This window comes from Protopterus annectens, chromosome 2.part1, assembly GCF_019279795.1.
Source record: "Protopterus annectens isolate FY-2018-M chromosome 2.part1, PAN1.0, whole genome shotgun sequence".
Classification (NCBI taxonomy): domain Eukaryota; kingdom Metazoa; phylum Chordata; order Ceratodontiformes; family Protopteridae; genus Protopterus; species Protopterus annectens.
Window position 1 is genome coordinate 1008780716 of NC_056729.1, and position 20554 is coordinate 1008801269.

General features: G+C 38.3%; 1 protein-coding gene across 2 annotated transcripts in view; it reads left to right on the top strand.

The window, feature by feature from the left end:
- SLC2A9 (solute carrier family 2 member 9) overlaps positions 1 to 20554 on the top strand; it is a 3818728-nt gene that overhangs the window by 89329 nt on the left and 3708845 nt on the right. Inside the window, exon 2 of one of the 2 annotated variants that reach the window (XM_044062595.1) lies at positions 19945 to 20060. In XM_044062595.1, the coding sequence (XP_043918530.1) occupies positions 20004 to 20060 (57 nt within the window). In that variant the 5' untranslated portion in view covers positions 19945 to 20003. Of the gene's footprint in view, positions 1 to 19944; positions 20061 to 20554 lie in introns of those variants that run through there. The other variant, XM_044062594.1, reaches the window with a different exon arrangement.

The following is a 20554-nucleotide window of genomic DNA, read 5'->3' on the forward strand; positions in this document are numbered from 1 at the left end:
CACGACATGATTTAATAAGGCTGTTATTAAAGCATGACATGATTTAATAAGGCTGTTATTAAAAGTACTACATGATTTGATAAGGCTGTTATTAAAACACAACATGATTTAATAAGGCTGTTATTAAAGCACAACATGATTTAATAAGGTTATTATTAAAGCACAACATGATTTAATAAGGCTGTTATTAAAGCATGACATAATTTAATAAGGCTGTTATTAAAGCATGACAGGATTTAATAAGGCTGTTATTAAAGCACAACATGATTTAATAAGGCTGTTATTAAAGCACTACATGATTTGATAAGGCTGTTATTAAAGCACGAAATGATTTAATAAGGCTGTTATTAAAGCATGACATGATTTAATAAGGCTGTTATTAAAGCACAACATGATTTAATAAGGCTGTTATTAAAGCACTTCATGATTTGATAAGGCTGTTATTAAAGCACAACATGATTTAATACGGCTGTTATTAAAGCACTACATGATTTGATAAGGCTGTTATTAAAGCACAACATGATTTAATACGGCTGTTATTAAAGCACTACATGATTTGATAAGGCTGTTATTAAAGCACAACATGATTTAATAAGGCTGTTATTAAAGCACAACATGATTTAATAAGGCTGTTATTAAAGCATGACATAATTTAATAAGGCTTTTATTAAAGCACAACATGATTTAATAAGGCTGTTATTAAAGCACGACATGATTTAATAAGGCTGTTATTAAAGCATGACATGATTTAATAAGGCTATTATTAAAGCACGACATGATTTAATAAGGCTGTTATTAAAGCACTTCATGATTTGATAAGGCTGTTATTAAAGCACAACATGATTTAATACGGCTGTTATTAAAGCACTACATGATTTGATAAGGCTGTTATTAAAGCACAACATGATTTAATACGGCTGTTATTAAAGCACTACATGATTTGATAAGGCTGTTATTAAAGCACAACATGATTTAATAAGGCTGTTATTAAAGCACAACATGATTTAATAAGGCTGTTATTAAAGCATGACATAATTTAATAAGGCTTTTATTAAAGCACAACATGATTTAATAAGGCTGTTATTAAAGCATGACATGATTTAATAAGGCTGTTATTAAAGCACTACATGATTTGATAAGGTTGTTATTAAAGCACGACATGATTTAATAAGGCTGTTATTAAAGCACAACATGATTTAGTAAGGCTGTTATTAAAGCACAACATGATTTGATAAGGCTGTTATTAAACCACAACATGATTCAGTAAGGCTGTTATTAAAGCACTACATGATTTGATAAGGCTGTTATTAAAGCACAACATGATTTAATAAGGCTGTTATTAAAGCACAACATGATTTAATAAGGCTGTTATTAAAGCACGACATGATTTAATAAGGCTGTTATTAAAGCACTACATGATTTGATAAGGCTGTTATTAAAGTACTACATGATTTAATAAGGCTGTTATTAAAGCACAACATGATTTAATAAGGCTGTTATTAAAGCATGACATAATTTAATAAGGCTGTTATTAAAGCACTACATGATTTGATAAGGCTGATATTAAAGCACAACATGATTTAATAAGGCTGTTATTAAAGCATGACATAATTTAATAAGGCTTTTATTAAAGCACAACATGATTTAATAAGGCTGTTATTAAAGCATGACATGATTTAATAAGGCTGTTATTAAAGCACTACATGATTTGATAAGGTTGTTATTAAAGCACGACATGATTTAATAAGGCTGTTATTAAAGCACAACATGATTTGATAAGGCTGTTATTAAAGCACTACATGATTTGATAAGGCTGTTATTAAAGCACAACATGATTTAATAAGGCTGTTATTAAAGCACAACATGATTTAATAAGGCTGTTATTAAAGCACGACATGATTTAATAAGGCTGTTATTAAAGCACTACATGATTTGATAAGGCTGTTATTAAAGTACTACATGATTTAATAAGGCTGTTATTAAAGCACAATATGATTTAATAAGGCTGTTGTTAAAGCATGACATAATTTAATAAGGCTGTTATTAAAGCACAGCATGATTTAATAAGGCTGTTATTAAAGCATGACATGATTTAATAAGGCTGTTATTAAAGCACTACATGATTTGATAAGGCTGTTATTAAAGCACAACATGATTTAATAAGGCTGTTATTAAAGCACGACATGATTTAATAAGGCTGTTTCATAGTTTCTTGTATGTGTGTTTCATTTTGATATCTTGTTTCTGCTTCAGTGTTATATGTATTTTTTTTGTCCTCTTCTGTGTGTTTTGCTTATCAGATCAAACTGATTACTGTCTTCTCCATTTTAATATGACCCACCCCTATATCTGGATCTTGGCCATTTATTGGGCTGTTCCACTTGATTGCTATGAATGACTTCACTGACCTGCCTATTATCAGTACTTGGCACTTAAACTGTGCATCCCAACCCTTCTTTCTACCTCCAACACTCAATAAGGTGAACTCCCAGCTTGGTGGTGGTTCTTTTTTTCTAAACATCACTCGAGTTCTTCAGAACTTTACCCCACGACTGTTCCACTTTGCTGCATTCCTTGAAATTATTCAGCGTGCCTGCCTGCCCTGCTTTACATCTCCAACACAGCTCTTCACTTTGTGCCCAAACTCTCATTGCCTGCATTGTGGTATTATGTCTACTATGAAGCACCATCATTTGTTGATCACATTTTCTATTACTCTAATTCTGTTTACAATTCACAAAGCCTCCTCCTCTTCTGCTGTCACTCCAGTTTGCTCTGTCACTCATTTTAACTTGTTCAAAGTGGCTCCGTCTCTGTTATCCTCAGTTCAGTAATCTCTGTATATATGTCCACTGAGTCATAATTTAGCCCCTTTCTAAGTCTGCCATTTATAGCAGTCTCACATGCTTCTTGTGAAAAGCTATTCAAAACCTGCAGTCATGTTTTTTTGTTAGTAAAATGCAGTAAAAACTGTATAAAACATGTATTTTTCAGTAATAATGCAGCAAAGGTGTGGCATGCAAAAAACTGTCAAAACCTCTACTTTTTTTTCTTTATCTGTTGTAATACTTCCTTTACTTTATCTGTTGTAATACTTCCTTTACTTTATCTGTTGTAATACTTCCTTTCCTATTTACAGGACATTAGGATTTATGAAATATCCCTGGTGTATATTTCTTTTTCAGCTACTGTCACTTTGTTGCACTTATTTACCCAGGAATTCACAAAGATTCTGTGTGCCCTTGCTAACTGCCATTGCAGGCTGACCAGTTATAATGACAGAGAGACTCACTGATTCAGATACATAGTAAAGCTGCACAGAAAAACACCATATTTTCAGCTTATTTCCATGTCTTTGAATCAAACATTGCGCTTTTATACTAAGGTTGCCATCTTTTAAGTTGGCCAAAGTGGGGCATGAGGTGTGGCCAATAAGACACTGGCCACACCCTTTACCATGATGTCACCACAGGAGAGGTGAAGGAGATGCTGTTATGGGTACAGTGGTAGCTGCTGGAGTGGCTGGTTGGCTGGATGCTGGAGTGGCTAGCTGGCCGGTAGCTGGAGTGGCTAGCTGTCTGGCTGGCTGGATGCTGGAGTGGCCAGCTGGTTGGTGGGAGTAGTAGCTGGATGGATGAATGACTGGATAGATGGCTTGATGGATGGATGGCTTGATGGATGGATGGCTGAATGAATGGATGCCAGGCTGGATGGCTGGCTGGCTGCATGAATGGATGACTGGCTGGCTGCATAAATGGATGGATGGCTGAATGAATGGCTGGCTGGATGGATGGCTGGCTGCATGAATGGATGGCTAGCTGCATGAATGGATGAATGGCTGGATGAATGAATGGCTGGCTGGATGAATGGATGACTGGCTGGCTGGCTGGCTGGATGAATGGATGGCTGACTGGCTGGATGAATGAATGCCTGGCTGGCTGGATGAATGGATGGATGGCTGGCTCGTTAGAAAAAAAAACAAAAAACACATCTTGGTCATTTTGTTAGCAGCTGTAGAAGTGCTTAAAACAAAGAGCTTCTACAGCTGCAATCTTTGTATGGCTATTCCTGCCCCAATCCCCACCCTTTTCATGAAATGCACAAATTAAAGCACCAGGACCAAACAGGCAGCAGCTTTTCCTACAGGTCTGGGTTGGTGACGTAACTGAATTGCCGTGGAAAAGCTGGAAGTAATTGTGGCTTTTCCACAGCAATTTAGTGCAATTGAAAAGCGGGACTTTTCAAGTCCCACTACTTTGCACAGTGGGCAATGGGAAGAGGCAGCTCAACCCGTGTGTGTTCCGCTGACAACGGGACAGGTGGCAACCTTATTTTAGACCTGACAACACTAGTGCTTTCCCTACAAGCCCATGCATTGCATTAGCATAGGCACTACCCTACACACACACACAAACACACACACACACACACACACACACACACACACACACACACACACACACACACACACACACACACACACACACATGTACACACACATTCATACCTATTGTAGCTGGGAGAAACTGGTGCACCGAATCAATCTCCATTTTTTTAGAGAAAACACTAAGACCTTTGATTGATGAAACTTGTCATATTTTAAAAGATACTGAACATTTTGTCAAAGATTTATATCTTTTCATACATGATATAGAACCATTGAAGGGTAAACACATGCTGTTAGCTACACTTGTAGATTCCCTGTTCACAGTTATACCGAATGATTATGGTATCAATAGTGTTGCCAAAGTGTTGACTGACTGTGGCAAATACGACAGTAATTTTATAAGATCTATATGCATGCTACTGAAATTGGTCTTAGAAAACAATGTCTTCATTTTTCAAGATAAAATTTATTGGCAACGACAAGGAGTTGCCATGGGGACTTCTTGCACCAACAACTACGTTAATGTTGCGATGTTATGTTGGGAACGAGCCATTCTAGAAAACGTTAATTTTAAAAGCAAGATTAGATTTTTTAGAAGATTTGTGGATGACCTTTTTTTGATTTGGGAAGGTACAGTATCTGAATTTGATAGTTTTGTAGAGTTTATTAATACCACAACAAGTTTTTTAAGATTTACAGTAAATCATTCTTTGACTGAGATTAATTTTCTGGATGTTTACTGTATTACAGGACTCGAATGGACAGTTTAATGTTAAGTTATACAGGAAAGAATGTCATGTTAATAATTTATTATATAGGGACATTATGCACCCTGACTTTGTATTTAAGAATGTGGCACAAAACCAATTTTTTCGAGCTTCTAGATTGAATGCTAGTGCCACTGATTTTGATTTGCAACTCACTAAAGTACAGGCTGAGTTGAAACAAAGGGGCTATGAACCTAATCTTATAAACCAAGGACTAAACAATGTCTTGAGATTGAGCCAAAGTAAAGCCAAGCCTTACTTTTCTAAATGCAATGTCACTAATCAGAAAAATAGATGCACTTTAAATTCACAGCCTTTGAGGTTATGTTTTAGTTATGCTAGAGACATACAACATTATACTGACATTATTAATAGAAATTGAAAAATTTTAACGTCCGATACACAGATTAAAAAATACATTGGAGCTAAACCACAGTTTACTTTTAAAAATCAGAGGTCCCTACATAGACAGTTATGTTATTTTAAAGAGAACACCCTTCCAAATGGAGTCAAAGGTAGCAGACCTTGTGGTAAATGCAATTTCTGCAGGTATATAGATACTAACACATCCTTCCAACATCCAGATACACAAGAGGTTTTCACCTTTAATATTAATGCTCGATGTGATTCCCTACATATAGTATATATCGCTACATGTAATATTTGTAGCAAATTTTATGTAGGTAAAACCGATAGAACTTTTAAAGAAAGAATTAGGGAACATGTGTATCATATAAGAAAAGGCAGTTCACACAATGCCTTAGCAAAACACACCAGTGATGCCAATTCCCAACATGTATTTTCTTTTAGGGCCATAGGTAGAGTTTTTGAAAGTTTACGTGGAGGTGATGTTAAGATAAAAACTGAAAATTTAGAGGCCAGATGGATCATTAGACTTAAAGCTGCTATAGGTCATGGCCTGAATGAAAATATCCCTCTAAAACCAGCTTTAAGAAATAAACCCCTGCGCAGATAAAATGTTTTTAGTTACAGGTTTATATGTATTTTATTTATATTTATGTTTTTATATTTATATTGTATTTATGTATCTTGGACTTCAGCACTTTACTAGCATTGTTTAATACAGAGCTTGTATCTTGAATATACCTTTAAGAATGCTCTAAGCTGTATGTGTTAATTAGTATAAATAGAGGAGCTAGTACCTTGATTTATTACACCTGAAGAAGCCCAACTGGGTAAAAGTGCTTGTGTCTCGTTTTTATGAACAATAAAATATTGAAGCCTGGAGCCTTACCTCAGTATTTTTGCTGTTTTTACGGATTTTGTTTCTTTTCTGAGGTATCTGGTTGAAGTTGGAACTTTTTTACTGTTATTTAATAGCACATGTCAGCATGAATGACTTGAGATGTACTTCTTTGGATATATATGAAGAGAGACATGATTGAGCTCATTATATATGTGCTCCAGGCAGGTATGTCACTAGCATTAAGCATTATTCTACTGTCACCCAGAATGATGCCTCAATACAAACAAAAAAAATGATTGACTTTAACAACTGGCTTAGTTTCTGGTGTCATTCTAAGTGGATCCAGTACCTGTCGGCCTGGGAAGACATGATTAACAGACCACGATGCTTTGCCAGAGATGGCCTGCATCTGTCTCCCTTGGGCTTCAGGCTCCTGGCAAAGGCTCTTGTCTCCCCCATAGTGCCTTTTTCAGGCAATGTTTTGAGGTCAAAGCTACCAACATGAAAATGTCATCTAAATGCAATTTAAAGGTTATGCTGCTGAACGCTAGGAGTCTCAACATGAAACTGCACTCATTGCAAGCATTCTTAACCCCGGAAGATGCTGAGATTTGTGCAGTCACAAAAACCTTGTTCAAAGCTATGGAGAGCACCCTGGCCTTACCTTGTTACTCATCCTATCATACATATATACCCCAAACTGAGGGAAGCAAACCCAAAGGAGGTTGTGTTTCAATATATATTAAAGATGTACACACCTCCAGACTGGTCAAACAGTATGACTCACAAGAGACACTCCAGGTGCAGTTAATGGCTGACAAGAGCCCTATTCAAAGTGTAGTTAGCTACAGGCCCCCAGCATTGACTCATAACACCTATGCTGCCTATCTGGATCTCCTCAAATCTATTGAGATTCAACCCCATACCCTGATTCTGGGTGATTTTAACTACCCGACCATTGATTGGAAGAACTACTTGAGCCAGAACACAAATGCTCAAAGATTCCTTGACTTCATCAATGCTAATGCCTTGGACCAGCTGGTTGACACCCCCACAAGAGGTGACAACATCTTGGACTTGGTATTAACTAACATAGGAAATCACTGCAGCACCCCTGCAGTGTCATCATCACTAGTAAGATCAGATCACAAAGCGGTCACCTTCAAAGTCACCATCTCCCCTGACCCCCCCCCCCGCTAGGGTTAAACAAAAAACTTCCCCAAAGCTGATTACAACCTCCTGAGGGAAGGTCTAAACAGCTTCACAGCCCCCTACCCAACAGTAGGAACTGGCACTAATGTCCAAACCTACACCAAAGTACTATACAACCATTTATTTAAATGCATGGATTTAGCAATACCTGACAGGACAAAATCCTCCTTCTCAAGGAAGAGTAAACCTGTCTGGTGGACATCAGCTATAAATAAACTCTACAACAAAAGGAAAAAAATGCTGTCCAGGACCAAGAAGGAACAGGTGCCAAATTGGAAGCAATATCTCCTTGGCTTAAACAGGCAAATAAGAGTATTAGTGAAGTCCTCCAAAGGTAACGTTGAGTCCAGATTGGCCACATCTACTAAAGATGATCATAAAGCCTTCTTCACATACATCCGCAGTCTAAGAGGAAATACCCAAATCTGCTCAGAACTGATGGTCAAGGACACCATGCACACAAATGCTGTGGATATAGCCAATCTGCTGGCAGGCAGGTTCAGTGAAAACTTTACCCCTCTGTCCACCCCATCAGTAATCCAGGATATTCCAGCACCTGCCCCACACCCTTTATCTCTAGGGAACAAATCATTACTGCCCTCTCAAAGGCTAAAAACACAGCTTCCGTGGGACCTGATAACATCCCAGGCTGCATCCTGCATCAACTCAGGCAGGAACTCGCAGCACCATTAGGCATCCTATTCAGCCTAATCCTGAGTATTTTTTTTGTCCCAGCCGAGTGGGGGACAGCCACTGTCATCCTTTTGCACAAAGGTGGAGCATCTGCTGATCCAGGCAATTATAAACCAATCAGCCTAACTAGCTTGATTTGCAAGGCCAGGGAATACATTATCATGGACCACATTAACAAGGACATTGGTAACCTCCAAACGCTTGATCCACACAGTTTGGTTTTGTCAAGGGAAGATCATGTCTGTTAAATTTGGTAGACTTCTTTGAGTTAGTCACCAATGCCATGGATGAGAGGAAGACATTGCACTCTGCCTGCCTTGACCTGGCCAATGCCTTTGACACTATTCCCCACTCGGGCATAATAGATAAACTATCCCAGCTTGGAGTAAATCAGTACATGACCAGATGGGTAGCTAACTGGCTCACTGATAGAATTAATTCAGTCAGAATAGGGGAAGCTACCTCAAAGAGCACTACAGATGCAATGTTTGCTCTGAGAGTGTTGATGGAGAAGTACAGAGAAGGTCAGAAGGAGTTGCTTTGTGTTTTTGTAGACTTAGAGAAAGCATATGACAGGGTGCATAGAGAGGAGTTGTGGTACTGTATGAGGAAGTCAGGAGTTTCAGAGAAGTATGTAAGAGTGGTACAGGATATATATGAGGGTAGTGTGACAGTGGTGAGGTCTGCGGTGGGAGTGACGGATGCGTTTAAGGTGGAGGTGGCATTACATCAAGGATCAGCTCTAAGCCCTTTCTTATTTGCAATGGTGATGGACAGGTTGACAGACAAGATCAGACAGGAGTCCCCGTGGACTATGATGTTTGCAAATTACATTGTGATCTGTAGTGAGAGTAGGGAACAGGTGGAGGAGACCCTGGAGAGATGGAGATATGCTCTATAGAGAAGAGGAATGAAGGTCTGCAGGACTAAGACAGAATATATGTGTGTGAATGAGAGGGAGGATAGAGGAATGGTGAGGATGCAAGGAGTAGAGGTGGCGAAGGTGGATGAGTTTAAATACTTGGGATCAATAGTTCAGAGTAATGGTGAGTGTGGAAGAGAAGTGAAGAAGAGAGTACAGGCAGGATGGAGTGGGTGGAGAAGAGTGTCAGGAGTGTTTTGTGACAGACGGGTACCAGTAAGAGTGAAAGGGAAGGTCTGCAAGAGGGTAGTGAGACCAGCTATGTTATATGGGTTGGAGACAGTGGCATTGACAAAAAGGCAGGAGTTAAAGCTGGATGTGGCAGAGTTAAAGGTGTTAAGATTTGCACTGGGTGTGACTAGGATGGACAGGATTAGGCATAAGTATATTAGAGGGTCAGCCCAGGTTGGAAAGTTGGAGACAAAGACAGAGAGGCAAGATTACGTTGGTTTGGACATGTGCTGAGGAGGGATGCTGAGTATATTGGGAAAAAGATGCTAAGGATGAAGCTACCAGGTAACAGGAAAAGAGGAAGGCCTAAGATAAGGTTTATGGATATGGGGAGAGAGGACATGCAGGTAGTTGGTGTGACAGAGCAAGATGCAGAGGACAGGAAGAAATTTAAACAGATGATCCGCTGTGGTGACTCCTAACGGGAACAGCTGAAAGAAAATTATGATGACCTCAAGTAGTAGACCTATAATGAGCGGTATACCCCAAGGATCGGTCTTGGGGCCCCTGCTGTTTGGGATACACTTCTCCAAGGTGCAAGCCAAAACCAGAGGTCTATGGCTGACCAAGTTTGCAGATGACTGCAAGCTGGGCACTGCCATCAAATCCCCTAGTGATGTAGACATACTACAAGAGAGTCTCACCCAGACAAATGACTGCTGCTAGAGACATGGCCTCAAACTAAATGCCAAAAATGCATCATCATCCCCTTTGGGGAGAGTGACATCTCCACAAATTATTAACTAATAACATCCTAAGCATGCAAGCAATTGTGAGGGACCTGGGCATCCAAGTTGATAACAATCTAAGTTTTGACCACCATGTTGCCTCCATTGTATGGAGAGCTTTCTACATGGCTCACCTCATTAGTAAGGGTATTTCTTCCAGGAACAAGAAAGCCATAACTTCCCTGTATTCCTCCCTTATCAGGCTTATCATCGACTATAACACCCCTTTCGGCATGTACCTCATGAAGCACATGCAACAGGTGTAGATATCACAGAGGTTCCTGACCAAGAGCATCCAGGGCTTCAAAAATATATCTTACAAGGACAGGCTAAAAGCCCTGTCCCTCTACTCCATCTCATATAGACTCCTTAGAGGTGATCTATGTCTGGAATACAGAGCAATCTCTGACCCCACCTTGATGAAATTGCAGCATACCCGTAAGCCAAACTCCACTCATGTGACCCGCATGCAAAACCTCAACTTGGTATGTGACATCAATAGGATTTGCTGGCGGGACAGATTTGTCTCCCAGAGACTCCCCCATCTGAGGAATATACTCCCTCTCTACGTCAAGCAGAGTACCTCACTATCCTTTTGTACGAGGAGCCTGGATGACTGAATGGGAAATAGAAAATACACCCCTGAGATTCCACCTATGTCCCTGCTGGACAGGGGCATTAGGTGCTGACTTGTGGGAACAAAGGCTAATTTATTGGCTAGGCTTATAAGGGACTCAGGCCGAGTAGCCTAGTAACTTGCTATGATCTATGACTTGCTATGATTCCTTTGGGTAGGTATAGTCTGACACTGGCAATTAGCTTTGCTACTTGAAATAATTCAACACTATGAAAAGTATGTATATAACAATTTCTTTATATTTCTTCATGCATATGTATACTATATATGTGTAATGATAATAAAAAATAAACATCTCTTGACAAAAGCATGCATTTTGATGTACTCTCGAAAAATAAATATTACATGGAGTACAGCAGGGCTGCATCATTATTTTCATGAACTGTATCAATGCCTTCCTTTGCAAGAGTAACAACAGTAAAACTGGTTCAAAGTCATTCATCAGCACAGTGATAAATTTATGACCTTTCTTATTTACTAAGGTTATTGTTCTTAGTGTTTATTATTAGCCTGGCCTTTTTACAGTCACAGATATTGTGTACATTTAAATTAAAAACCATACACACTCCCACTTTCATAACCCTTAAGAAATAAAAGAAAACATACTTATTTCTTGTCATTAATGAAAATAAATTAACGGAACCACTAAAAATGATTTAAGACATGTATGGAATATGTATTTCACAAAACAAATATACCTCTCATCTCTGTGACGTAGGCATAGCACTATAATTGTCTGGCCCTTGAGTTTGTCCTTATTCTGTCTAGGATAATTGACCCCCCCCCAAATTCACACTTATTTATGGCCATGTAACTTAAAACCTTAACTAAGCCTATACAAAGATTGCCTACCAGTTACATAGGTTATAACATATGGAGACCTATCATTGTGACAAATAAGGAAGAGGTCCTCTTTCTCAACCTCTGTTATTTGTAAAAGCATGCACAATGACTCTTAATTCTCAGAGATTGGGCGGTACAGGTATATAAAACATACAGAGAAACATTAAAACTGACAGAGGGAGAGAGAGAGAGAGAGAGAGAGAAGTTCCGTGATTGTAAGGATTAGGACTCACTTAAATTTACTCCCTTTCCCCACAAATGGTGCAAACCCAGAGGATGGTTATATTGCTTATGTAAGCCCTATGTACACATATGGCTACATAAAGAGAGAGTCAAAGCAGATGCTCAAAGGAACTGGTTAATCAAAGAACTATGACTGGGAAGGGATGGGAAGATGACATAATGGTTAAGGTGCTTATCTTAAAGACACAAGGTGCAGGGTTTGATTCTTACATTGGGTAACTAGCTAGGCTTTAAAAGGGCAGTTAGCCTAGCACTAACCTATGAATAATAGCTACATGCTAGATTTTTTTGTGAACCTAATTACAACTCCAGACTGAATATGCTTGTGATTTTTATGATCAGCCAAACAATAGATCTTTATTTTCTGCCAAAGTAGTGATACTTGAAAGAATTTTAAACAGAAATAAAGATGCAAAATGCCTTTGCATTGTTTCCATACCCTCATTGCTTACAGTGTGGTGTTATTCGTGCTATGAAGCACCTCATTTGTTGATCACATTTCCTATTATGAAGTTTATGAGATGGGTAAGAAGGATCACCCCTCCCTCCCCCGCCAATGAATGCACTCTTCAAATAAGCCTCTGCCAGTAGCTGCAGGATTCAAGTCAAATTTGAGTTAGGAGTGATGGGTAATATTTGTGTGCACTGGCTTGGCAGTACAGGAATAAATACAGCACTATTTGTCATGCAGTGTGTGGCAACAATATGCTGTCATCTACAGAAGCAAGAAAATATCCTTCAGCAAAACTTCATGAAGCACATTTCTGCAAGAGTACATCATTAAGGTACAACCAGAAGCAATGGAAAACCACCAAAAGCTCAGATACTTCACGAAGCACATTTCTGCAAGAGTACATTATTAAGATACAACCAGAAGCAGTGGAAAACCACCAAAAGCTCAGATACTTCACGAAGCACATTTCTGCAAGAGTACATCATTAAGATACAACCAGAAGCAGTGGAAAACCACCAAAAGCTCAGATACTTCACGAAGCACATTTCTGCAAGAGTACATCATTAAGATACAACCAGAAGCAGTGGAAAACCACCAAAAGCTCAGATTACCCTTACAGTTCTGACTCGTGCATTCCTGGCTAACAGTGGCCTTAATGTGCTAACCATTGAGTCTTTTCCCTTCTTACAGCCCCTCCCAGTTCACTCATTACAGTAGATGGCAACATGAGAAACTTTAAGAATCGGAGCGCTATCCTCAATCTTAGCAATGTAAGAATCCAAAGTAATAACTAAATCCAATGTAGTTTGATAAAACATGAGTAAAAAAGTCATTAAATCACCTCTGCTCAGATTTAGATGCAAATATATTATTTACTAGGGCCCTTTTGCGGAAGGTGGGCATGTACAATTCAAAACAAATAAGTACAAAACACTCAGCTGCTATAGACTAAAGTTTGAATATTAGTTGAGAAACAACACACATATTAAGTATTCATACATAATTAGAAATATAAACTGCCTAAATGCATGTTTTGAAATGTTATCAGTAATAATATCTAATTATAAATTCTTCATATGTGCATTGTGATGAACCTCACATATATTAATTAGTATCCACGTCCCCCATCTGCAAAATGCATTAATATAAAAAAAGAATATCAAACTTTTTTTTTTTGGAGTGGAGATGTGCTGCTGCTGGTCAAAACTGACTTGAGTAGTTTGAGAAAAAGCTAAATGCAAACCGTGGGTGCCACATCACACACACTCACTGGCTGCTGCCACAGAATTTAAGGGTGAGGGGTGAATCTTCATTTTTTCTTTAATAACTAGTGAAGGTAGTAAAATTAAGGAGGCTTGCCTTGGCCAAATTATGGTAATTTTGAACTGGACACAGAGTCACAGACCTCACTTAACTTCCTCTTGTGTGCCGCAACTTTCCTGCCTAATATACTAATAGTAATAATAGTAAACAATCTCAATGGTAGTCAATGCTCTATCCATAAAATGGTGGTCAGACCATGTTGTACTGCTGGTTTTATATACGTCTCACTTGCGTGAGTTGTGGGACTCTCAGACTTGGTATCCGGTGGTGTTGATAGGTTATCAGCTTGCAGTTGTCAAGCTGAGGTTAGCCAGTTATCTGCAAGTAAGGTGAGAGCAGCAGAAATGGTGTGACATTTTTGATTTACAAAGTAAAAACCTGACAACTGGACAAAGCACTTTATTTCCGTACAATCCAGAAAAAAACAAAATATGGACAGGTGACAACCTTAACCTAACTCCAGTAGTGTGACTATCCTGAGAAAGACAGACAGGTATAAAATGCTTGTATGTGTATGCGCAAGTCCACATACACGCACACACACACACACACACACACACACACACACACACACACACACACACACACACACACACACACACACACACACACACACACACAGTGTGCCAGTGGAAAACCATAGTAGGATACCAGTCTGTGAACTGGAAAAGCTTACCGTGATGCAGAAACCTTCCAAGTTAAGACTTCTTCGACATAGTAAGTCTTTCTGAATCCAGCCCTCTAATTCCATTAAGATGTGTAATACAGTCCTCTGTCATTAATGTGTGTATGTGTGTGTGTGTGTGTGTGTGTGTGTGTGTATATGTATTTTGATACTTAAAGTGATTTCATCTGGATTGTTTTTTTTTCTTTTGCTCTGATGTGTACCTCCTTTTTCCCTTCATTTGTTAGGTATGTGTTAATGAACAAAACTATCACATGGTTACTGTTTTTACTGGTGCATGCCTTCATAGGTTCATAGGTGTGTACTAGGCTAATGGTTCTGGAACCTTTACAAGCCTAACCCATAGAAGTGCCCTGGCATCGTGCCGCCTGATGTTAGTTCCCAGTGCTTCTATCAAGTAGAGCCACTGGGGTGATCCCCGGGGTGGACTTTCTATTTCCCATCCACTCATCAAGATTTCTCTTGAAGAGGCCCAGTGAGGTGCTCTGCTTGACATGTATGGAGAAGCCTATTCTAGAGCATGGGCAGTCTCTGGGTTATGAACCTGTCCCTCCAGCATGTTCTGTTGATTGTGGTAATGAGGTTGAGGTCTCTGGAGCAGGTGGTGTGGAGGGATTGGGATTTCTTTAGATGTAGCATTTCTAACAGAGCTGGGTCAGACATGGCTTTGTAAGTCAAGCAGAGATCGCCTCTTAGTAGACGATATGAGATAGAGAATAGCTGGAGTTGTTTGAGTCTGTCCATATAGGACATGTGTTTAAGGCCTAGGATCCTTTTTGTGAGGTACTTTTGCAGCCTTTCCAGCTGTTGCATGTGTCTAGTGAGGTACGTACCAAATGGAGCATTATCCTTGATGGCTGGCCTAATGAGGGAAGAGTAGAAAGAGAGAAGTAGATTTGTAATATTAATTTTTATAAAGGCAAGAGCTATTATGAGAGACTTTGTTCTTTGTGTTAAGTGATTTTTCACTGATTTTAGTATTTATTTATTTATTTTTTATTTGTTGACTGTGAGAATTTGACTTTACAAAGCCTATTTTCAGTGCAAGCCCAAGAAAAAATGTCTTAGTTAGAAACAGATCTGTAAATCTCATGATATTTGTACAGAACAATGAAAGCAAATTCATAACATTTCAAGAATTAATGTAGTACAGACAACTGAGTATACATAGGACAGATCACAGGAGAGATAACTAGTAATATTTAACAAAATGAAAAGTTATGTTTAGACTTGTTGTCTTTCAGCTTTTCCCAGTTACGGGTCGACAAAGTGGAACTCCAGTCCGCTAATGATTGGCAGTAGATTTTCACGAACGCCGAGGTGCCAGCTTGACATTCAACCTTCAACGAAAGCACGCCCATTTACGCATGTCTTTCAAATGCCCACCCAACCGCGGGGAGGACATGCAGACTCCACATAGAAGGCACTCCCCACACTCCAGCCAAGAATCGAACGGGAGAACCTCTTGCTGTGAGGCAACAACACTACTGCTGCACCACTGCGGAAGTCCCTGCATAACTTAAATTAGCTCAAACACTACAGAATTATCTTCAGATGATGTATCAAGATATATAATGACTCATGAGCGGGTTTCTGCAATTATATATAATCAGGATAATTTTTCTGAATATATCTTCATGGTTTACATGGTCACAGTGCTAGTTGATGATAGGTTCTCTACAATGAATAAGAATAATTACCTTGGGTCACATTCGCACAGACAGAATAAAATAGACAAAGGAACATTCTGGATACAAAGCCATACATCTCTCTGTAGACTAAAGGCAGGAGATGAGGAGGTACAGCAAGTCCTTACAAGCCTAGCCATATTTATCCCAAGTTGCCCCAGTTGTCAGTGGTTAGCTGAGTGAAATTCGCAGAGATATGGTAGTTAATACATGGGCACCACCCCAGGAGTAAATTTGCTGTCACCCATCCATTGATCTAGGTTGCATTTGAAGAGGGTCAGGGAGGGGTTCTGTTTCACATGAATTGGAAGCTTGTTCCAGAGAAATGGCAGTCTCTGGGAGATATATCTATCTCTCCAGCATAACCTGTTCATGTCAGAGGCTAGGTTAAGATTTGTGCAGTGAGTGACCCTCCTGCAGTTTGATTTACAAGTAAACATAACAAAAAAAAGATCTGAAGAAGGGTTTTTACCTGAAAGTGCTTATCTGTATTATGTTTTGTTTTCTTCTTGTTTTTATTAACGTGCATGCTTTGTACCATGGTAGTTGGACTGTTCTTTGTTTTGATCGTTACTGAGTATAATGTCTGCATGAATGTCTGTGTTGTTAAATTTTGGAACATTAAGGGTATGGAGATTAACTTCAATATTATTTTTGTATAAGATTGGTATACTTCCTCCATGTTTTGTTTGTCTATCTGTCCTGTCCATATTTTAGCCTTTGGGTAAAATTTTATCAGGAGTGTATAGCACCAAGCAGGTGCGGAATTCATGTTTCTTGTTTGATATGCTTCTGACATTAATATTTAGTAAGGATAAGCTGGATTTTCGAGGGGAGGAATGTTGAGGAAAAGCATCCAAACTAATCCCTCTGTTGTATATTTCAGTGATGGTAATACCAGACAGTTTCATAGTATTGTCAGTGTGAAGTGGACAGATATTTTTTGTTAGAATTTGGAAATTAGAAACAGTGAGAGGGTCTATAATGCCAGATGAAAATAGTATGCGATGATTTGATATTTTATATAGTTTATGTGGAAGACAGGCAATGCATTTTATAACCAATACTGTATAAACCTGCTTTAAAGATGAGTAAGGACTTGACTGAGTGGAGGAGCAGAGCTAGTTCAGACTGGCCGCCACTTAGGGACAAGATGTTTACAAGTACGGCAAACAGCAGAGATGCCATTATGGATCCCTGTGAGAGTTTAGCAGTAATGTGATTCGAGTGTGACAGACATATACCATCTGACTACTAATGTGTGCCCACTGAGTCAGCTATTGAGCCAGTTTAAGGATTGCAGGGCAGGGATATCCAGAAAAGAGAGTGATAGGCTCTTGTTAAAAGTGTCGGATGGTTTGGCAGATCTAAAAATGTGGAATGTGCGGATTAGGTTTAATTGAGTTTCATCTGGACAAAGTTATAGAGCTAGAAAAGGGGGATACATTTGGTACCGTGCCTCAGCTGAAGGGAATGCTGGGTGCTGATCTGCAGTTTATTTTCTCCATATAGGCCATAAGTTGCAAGTGAATGCAGTGCTCAATTATATATATATATATATATATATATATATATATATATTGGAAAACATGTCATTCTTTCAACTTTCTAAGTTTATAAGAGCAATATTTAAAAATTGTTCCTATTTTGGGACCTTTGTCCCCCAGTATTTATGGCTTTGTCCAGATTTCTTGCTCTAAGAGTTTTGAGAGGTATGTTTTCTATTAACAGATATTGTTAGACAATCAGTATAGTCAGAAAATTATTGTGGTCAAACAGTAACATTATTGTTTCATGGATTTTAGGCAGCATTTTCAAATATATAGCAAGCAGGCTCATTACTTACTGATTCTCTCTAGAAGCAGGAAATGCAAGTATTTTATAAGCATATAACTATATACAACTTATTAAAGAGATAGCTACATTATTTACAAATGGAGGACAAATTGTGTTATTAGTCCTTATCAAAAAAGAAGTGTCCCAAGTGTTTTTGTTATGTGATATGATGGCTAAGGTGTTTACCTCACAATCTTAAGATACAAAATTTGATTCCTGCCTTTGAAAGGAAAATTGGCTACACTTAAAATGGTCCTCAAGACATCTAACCTGGTACTTACCTATGTGTTGTTACCATAACCAGGCAGGTAAATTCATACTGTATCAACTTAACAAAATGTTCCATTTGTTTTTACATTGTAGTTTTGCTGTTAGGAAAACAGTCATTTACCAGTGTTAGCATGAACTGCTTCTTTTACCATTTCTTGATGGGCCAGTGTTTGTGCTGTATGCTTAGTGCACATTGAAGGATGCCCGGAAATTAGAATATCCTGTATGTAAATCTTACTTTTAAAAGTTGTCAGAAAATCACACATTAAAAATACAAATGTACATACCAATGACTTTCATACATCATGCATAAATTGACAGCAATCAACACAGGTGAGTGATGAAAAAGGCAAGATGTGCTGTTGACCCTGCTGGGGACTTTTTTTGTTCCTGCAGTAACTGATAGTCGCTATAGGTAATTTCGACATACTGAAGAATCCTTCAGCCAGTAAGCCAGACTTATTCCTACACAATTTGTTTGCACTTTCACACTCGGAGCATCATCTTTAAAATGACCAGTAATTACTATATTTATGCCATATTTAGCATAATCTGTGTTGGTTAGAAGGACACCAGACTCCTGCAGAAAGGTAACTGTTGACACTACAGGTGAAGGAACCTGTGCAAATAATGGCATCAGGATCAACCCCCCCTTCCCCCTTTCCCCATATTATACATGGGGTTGGGGTGGCACATTAACAGTGAACATCATCTAGAGCAAGTGTTGACACATTTACCTTCTCTTATTCTCAAACAGTACTTAAGGGAGGCTAGGAATAGTAAAACATTTCCATCAAGCCTCTTAGTACTCCCGTGTCTATATTTGATTGCATTCTGCAACATTTTTATATACGTGGTACAGATTTTTGGAGGCTGCAGATTATTGTGCTAAATATATATATATATATATATATATATATATATATATATATATATGTATATAGTTTTTTTTTTTATGTATATGTATACAGTAGTTGCTACTTTTGTTGAACAGCAGTTTTGTCAACATCTATTTAGTCGAAAAATTTCGTTCACTAAACAGAAGGTCAACACCTATCGACAAAAGTAGAAGACTGGACGATTCTAAGGGTTGGGGAATTTGCCCTTTCTCGGAGAATTGTGTGATTCTGGAGTTATAATATATAATTAACAGGGGCTGAGGGATCAAAGCCCTCCTGCAAAAAAACAGTGCTTTCTTTTCTTTTAACTTCTTTGCATGTGCTGAGATTGATACTTTGTGCATGTGTAGTGGTAGTAGTATGTGTGCACGAATAATGTCGATCATTTGATGCTGAGATTATTTACATTGATAATAGTGCCGTTCGATAAAGGTAAGTAAATTTCTCTCTCTATGTATATGTATATATATATATATATATATATATATATATATATATATATATATATATTTGTAATAGATAAAAGTGACTTATGGTGGAAATGGTCGGTGTGGTACATAATCTGAGATCTGAGCCACATTTCATTATATTGAGGTCACATTAGATAAAGTTCAATTCACAGCTTTTTCTCTATCAGTTTATTAAGTTTGAGTGGGTGGCTAAGCTGACACAAAAGCCAAAAGATATTCAGAGTGTAAATTGAAATATTTTTATAAATTATTAAACAGTATATTGATCATTTTGTGCATTATTACTTTATTCATGCATCAGTTTACTCAAATCATCTGAAGAAGATCATTAATTATAAGCACAGAAGTCTTAAAAGTTTAATGTGCACTGGACTGTTTAGATTTGTGACATGGTTTATTTCCTTAAGTAAAGCATTTTAATCAAATGTATCATTCTTATTTTTTTGTAGGCATTGAGATTTTTTTTGGAAGCACAGTATTAATTGAAGAAAAAGAAGTAAAGAAGAAAATGCCTAACCAAAAGCATAAATATCGGCGTGCCTATGCCCATCCAGTTGTAAAGCCGGTAACATTTAACAACTTGTAAATTGAATGATGGTGTAACATTTCCTGCTTGTATTAATACTATATTGCACAACAGTTTACTTAGTCCACGCTGTAGTACATTAGGTCAAAATGAGGATCAAACTGCTATTTTTAAAATGTACCGTTTTTCTGTGTTACTATATAAAACTGTTTTATTGACGTTGCACCCAGTGCTACTGCACTTCACGTTTGGTGTTGCCTGACCGTCTGATACCCCGTTACTTATATACTGTGTTGCTTCTCTTTTGCATTGCTGTTTTTCCTCCTGATGTACCTCCCTAGTTCCTTTATGCCATCTGTCTGCGTTCCCTGGCTGATAATGTGCTTTACTGATTTTTGTCATTTATTTATCCTGAAAATACAGAGGACCAGGAGCTTTGCTGAATACATCTTGCTTTACTTGCTGCTGGATTATAGAGTACACTTAGATGAACACAGTAAACACAGTACGCATGATCTTTAAGCACATACCTG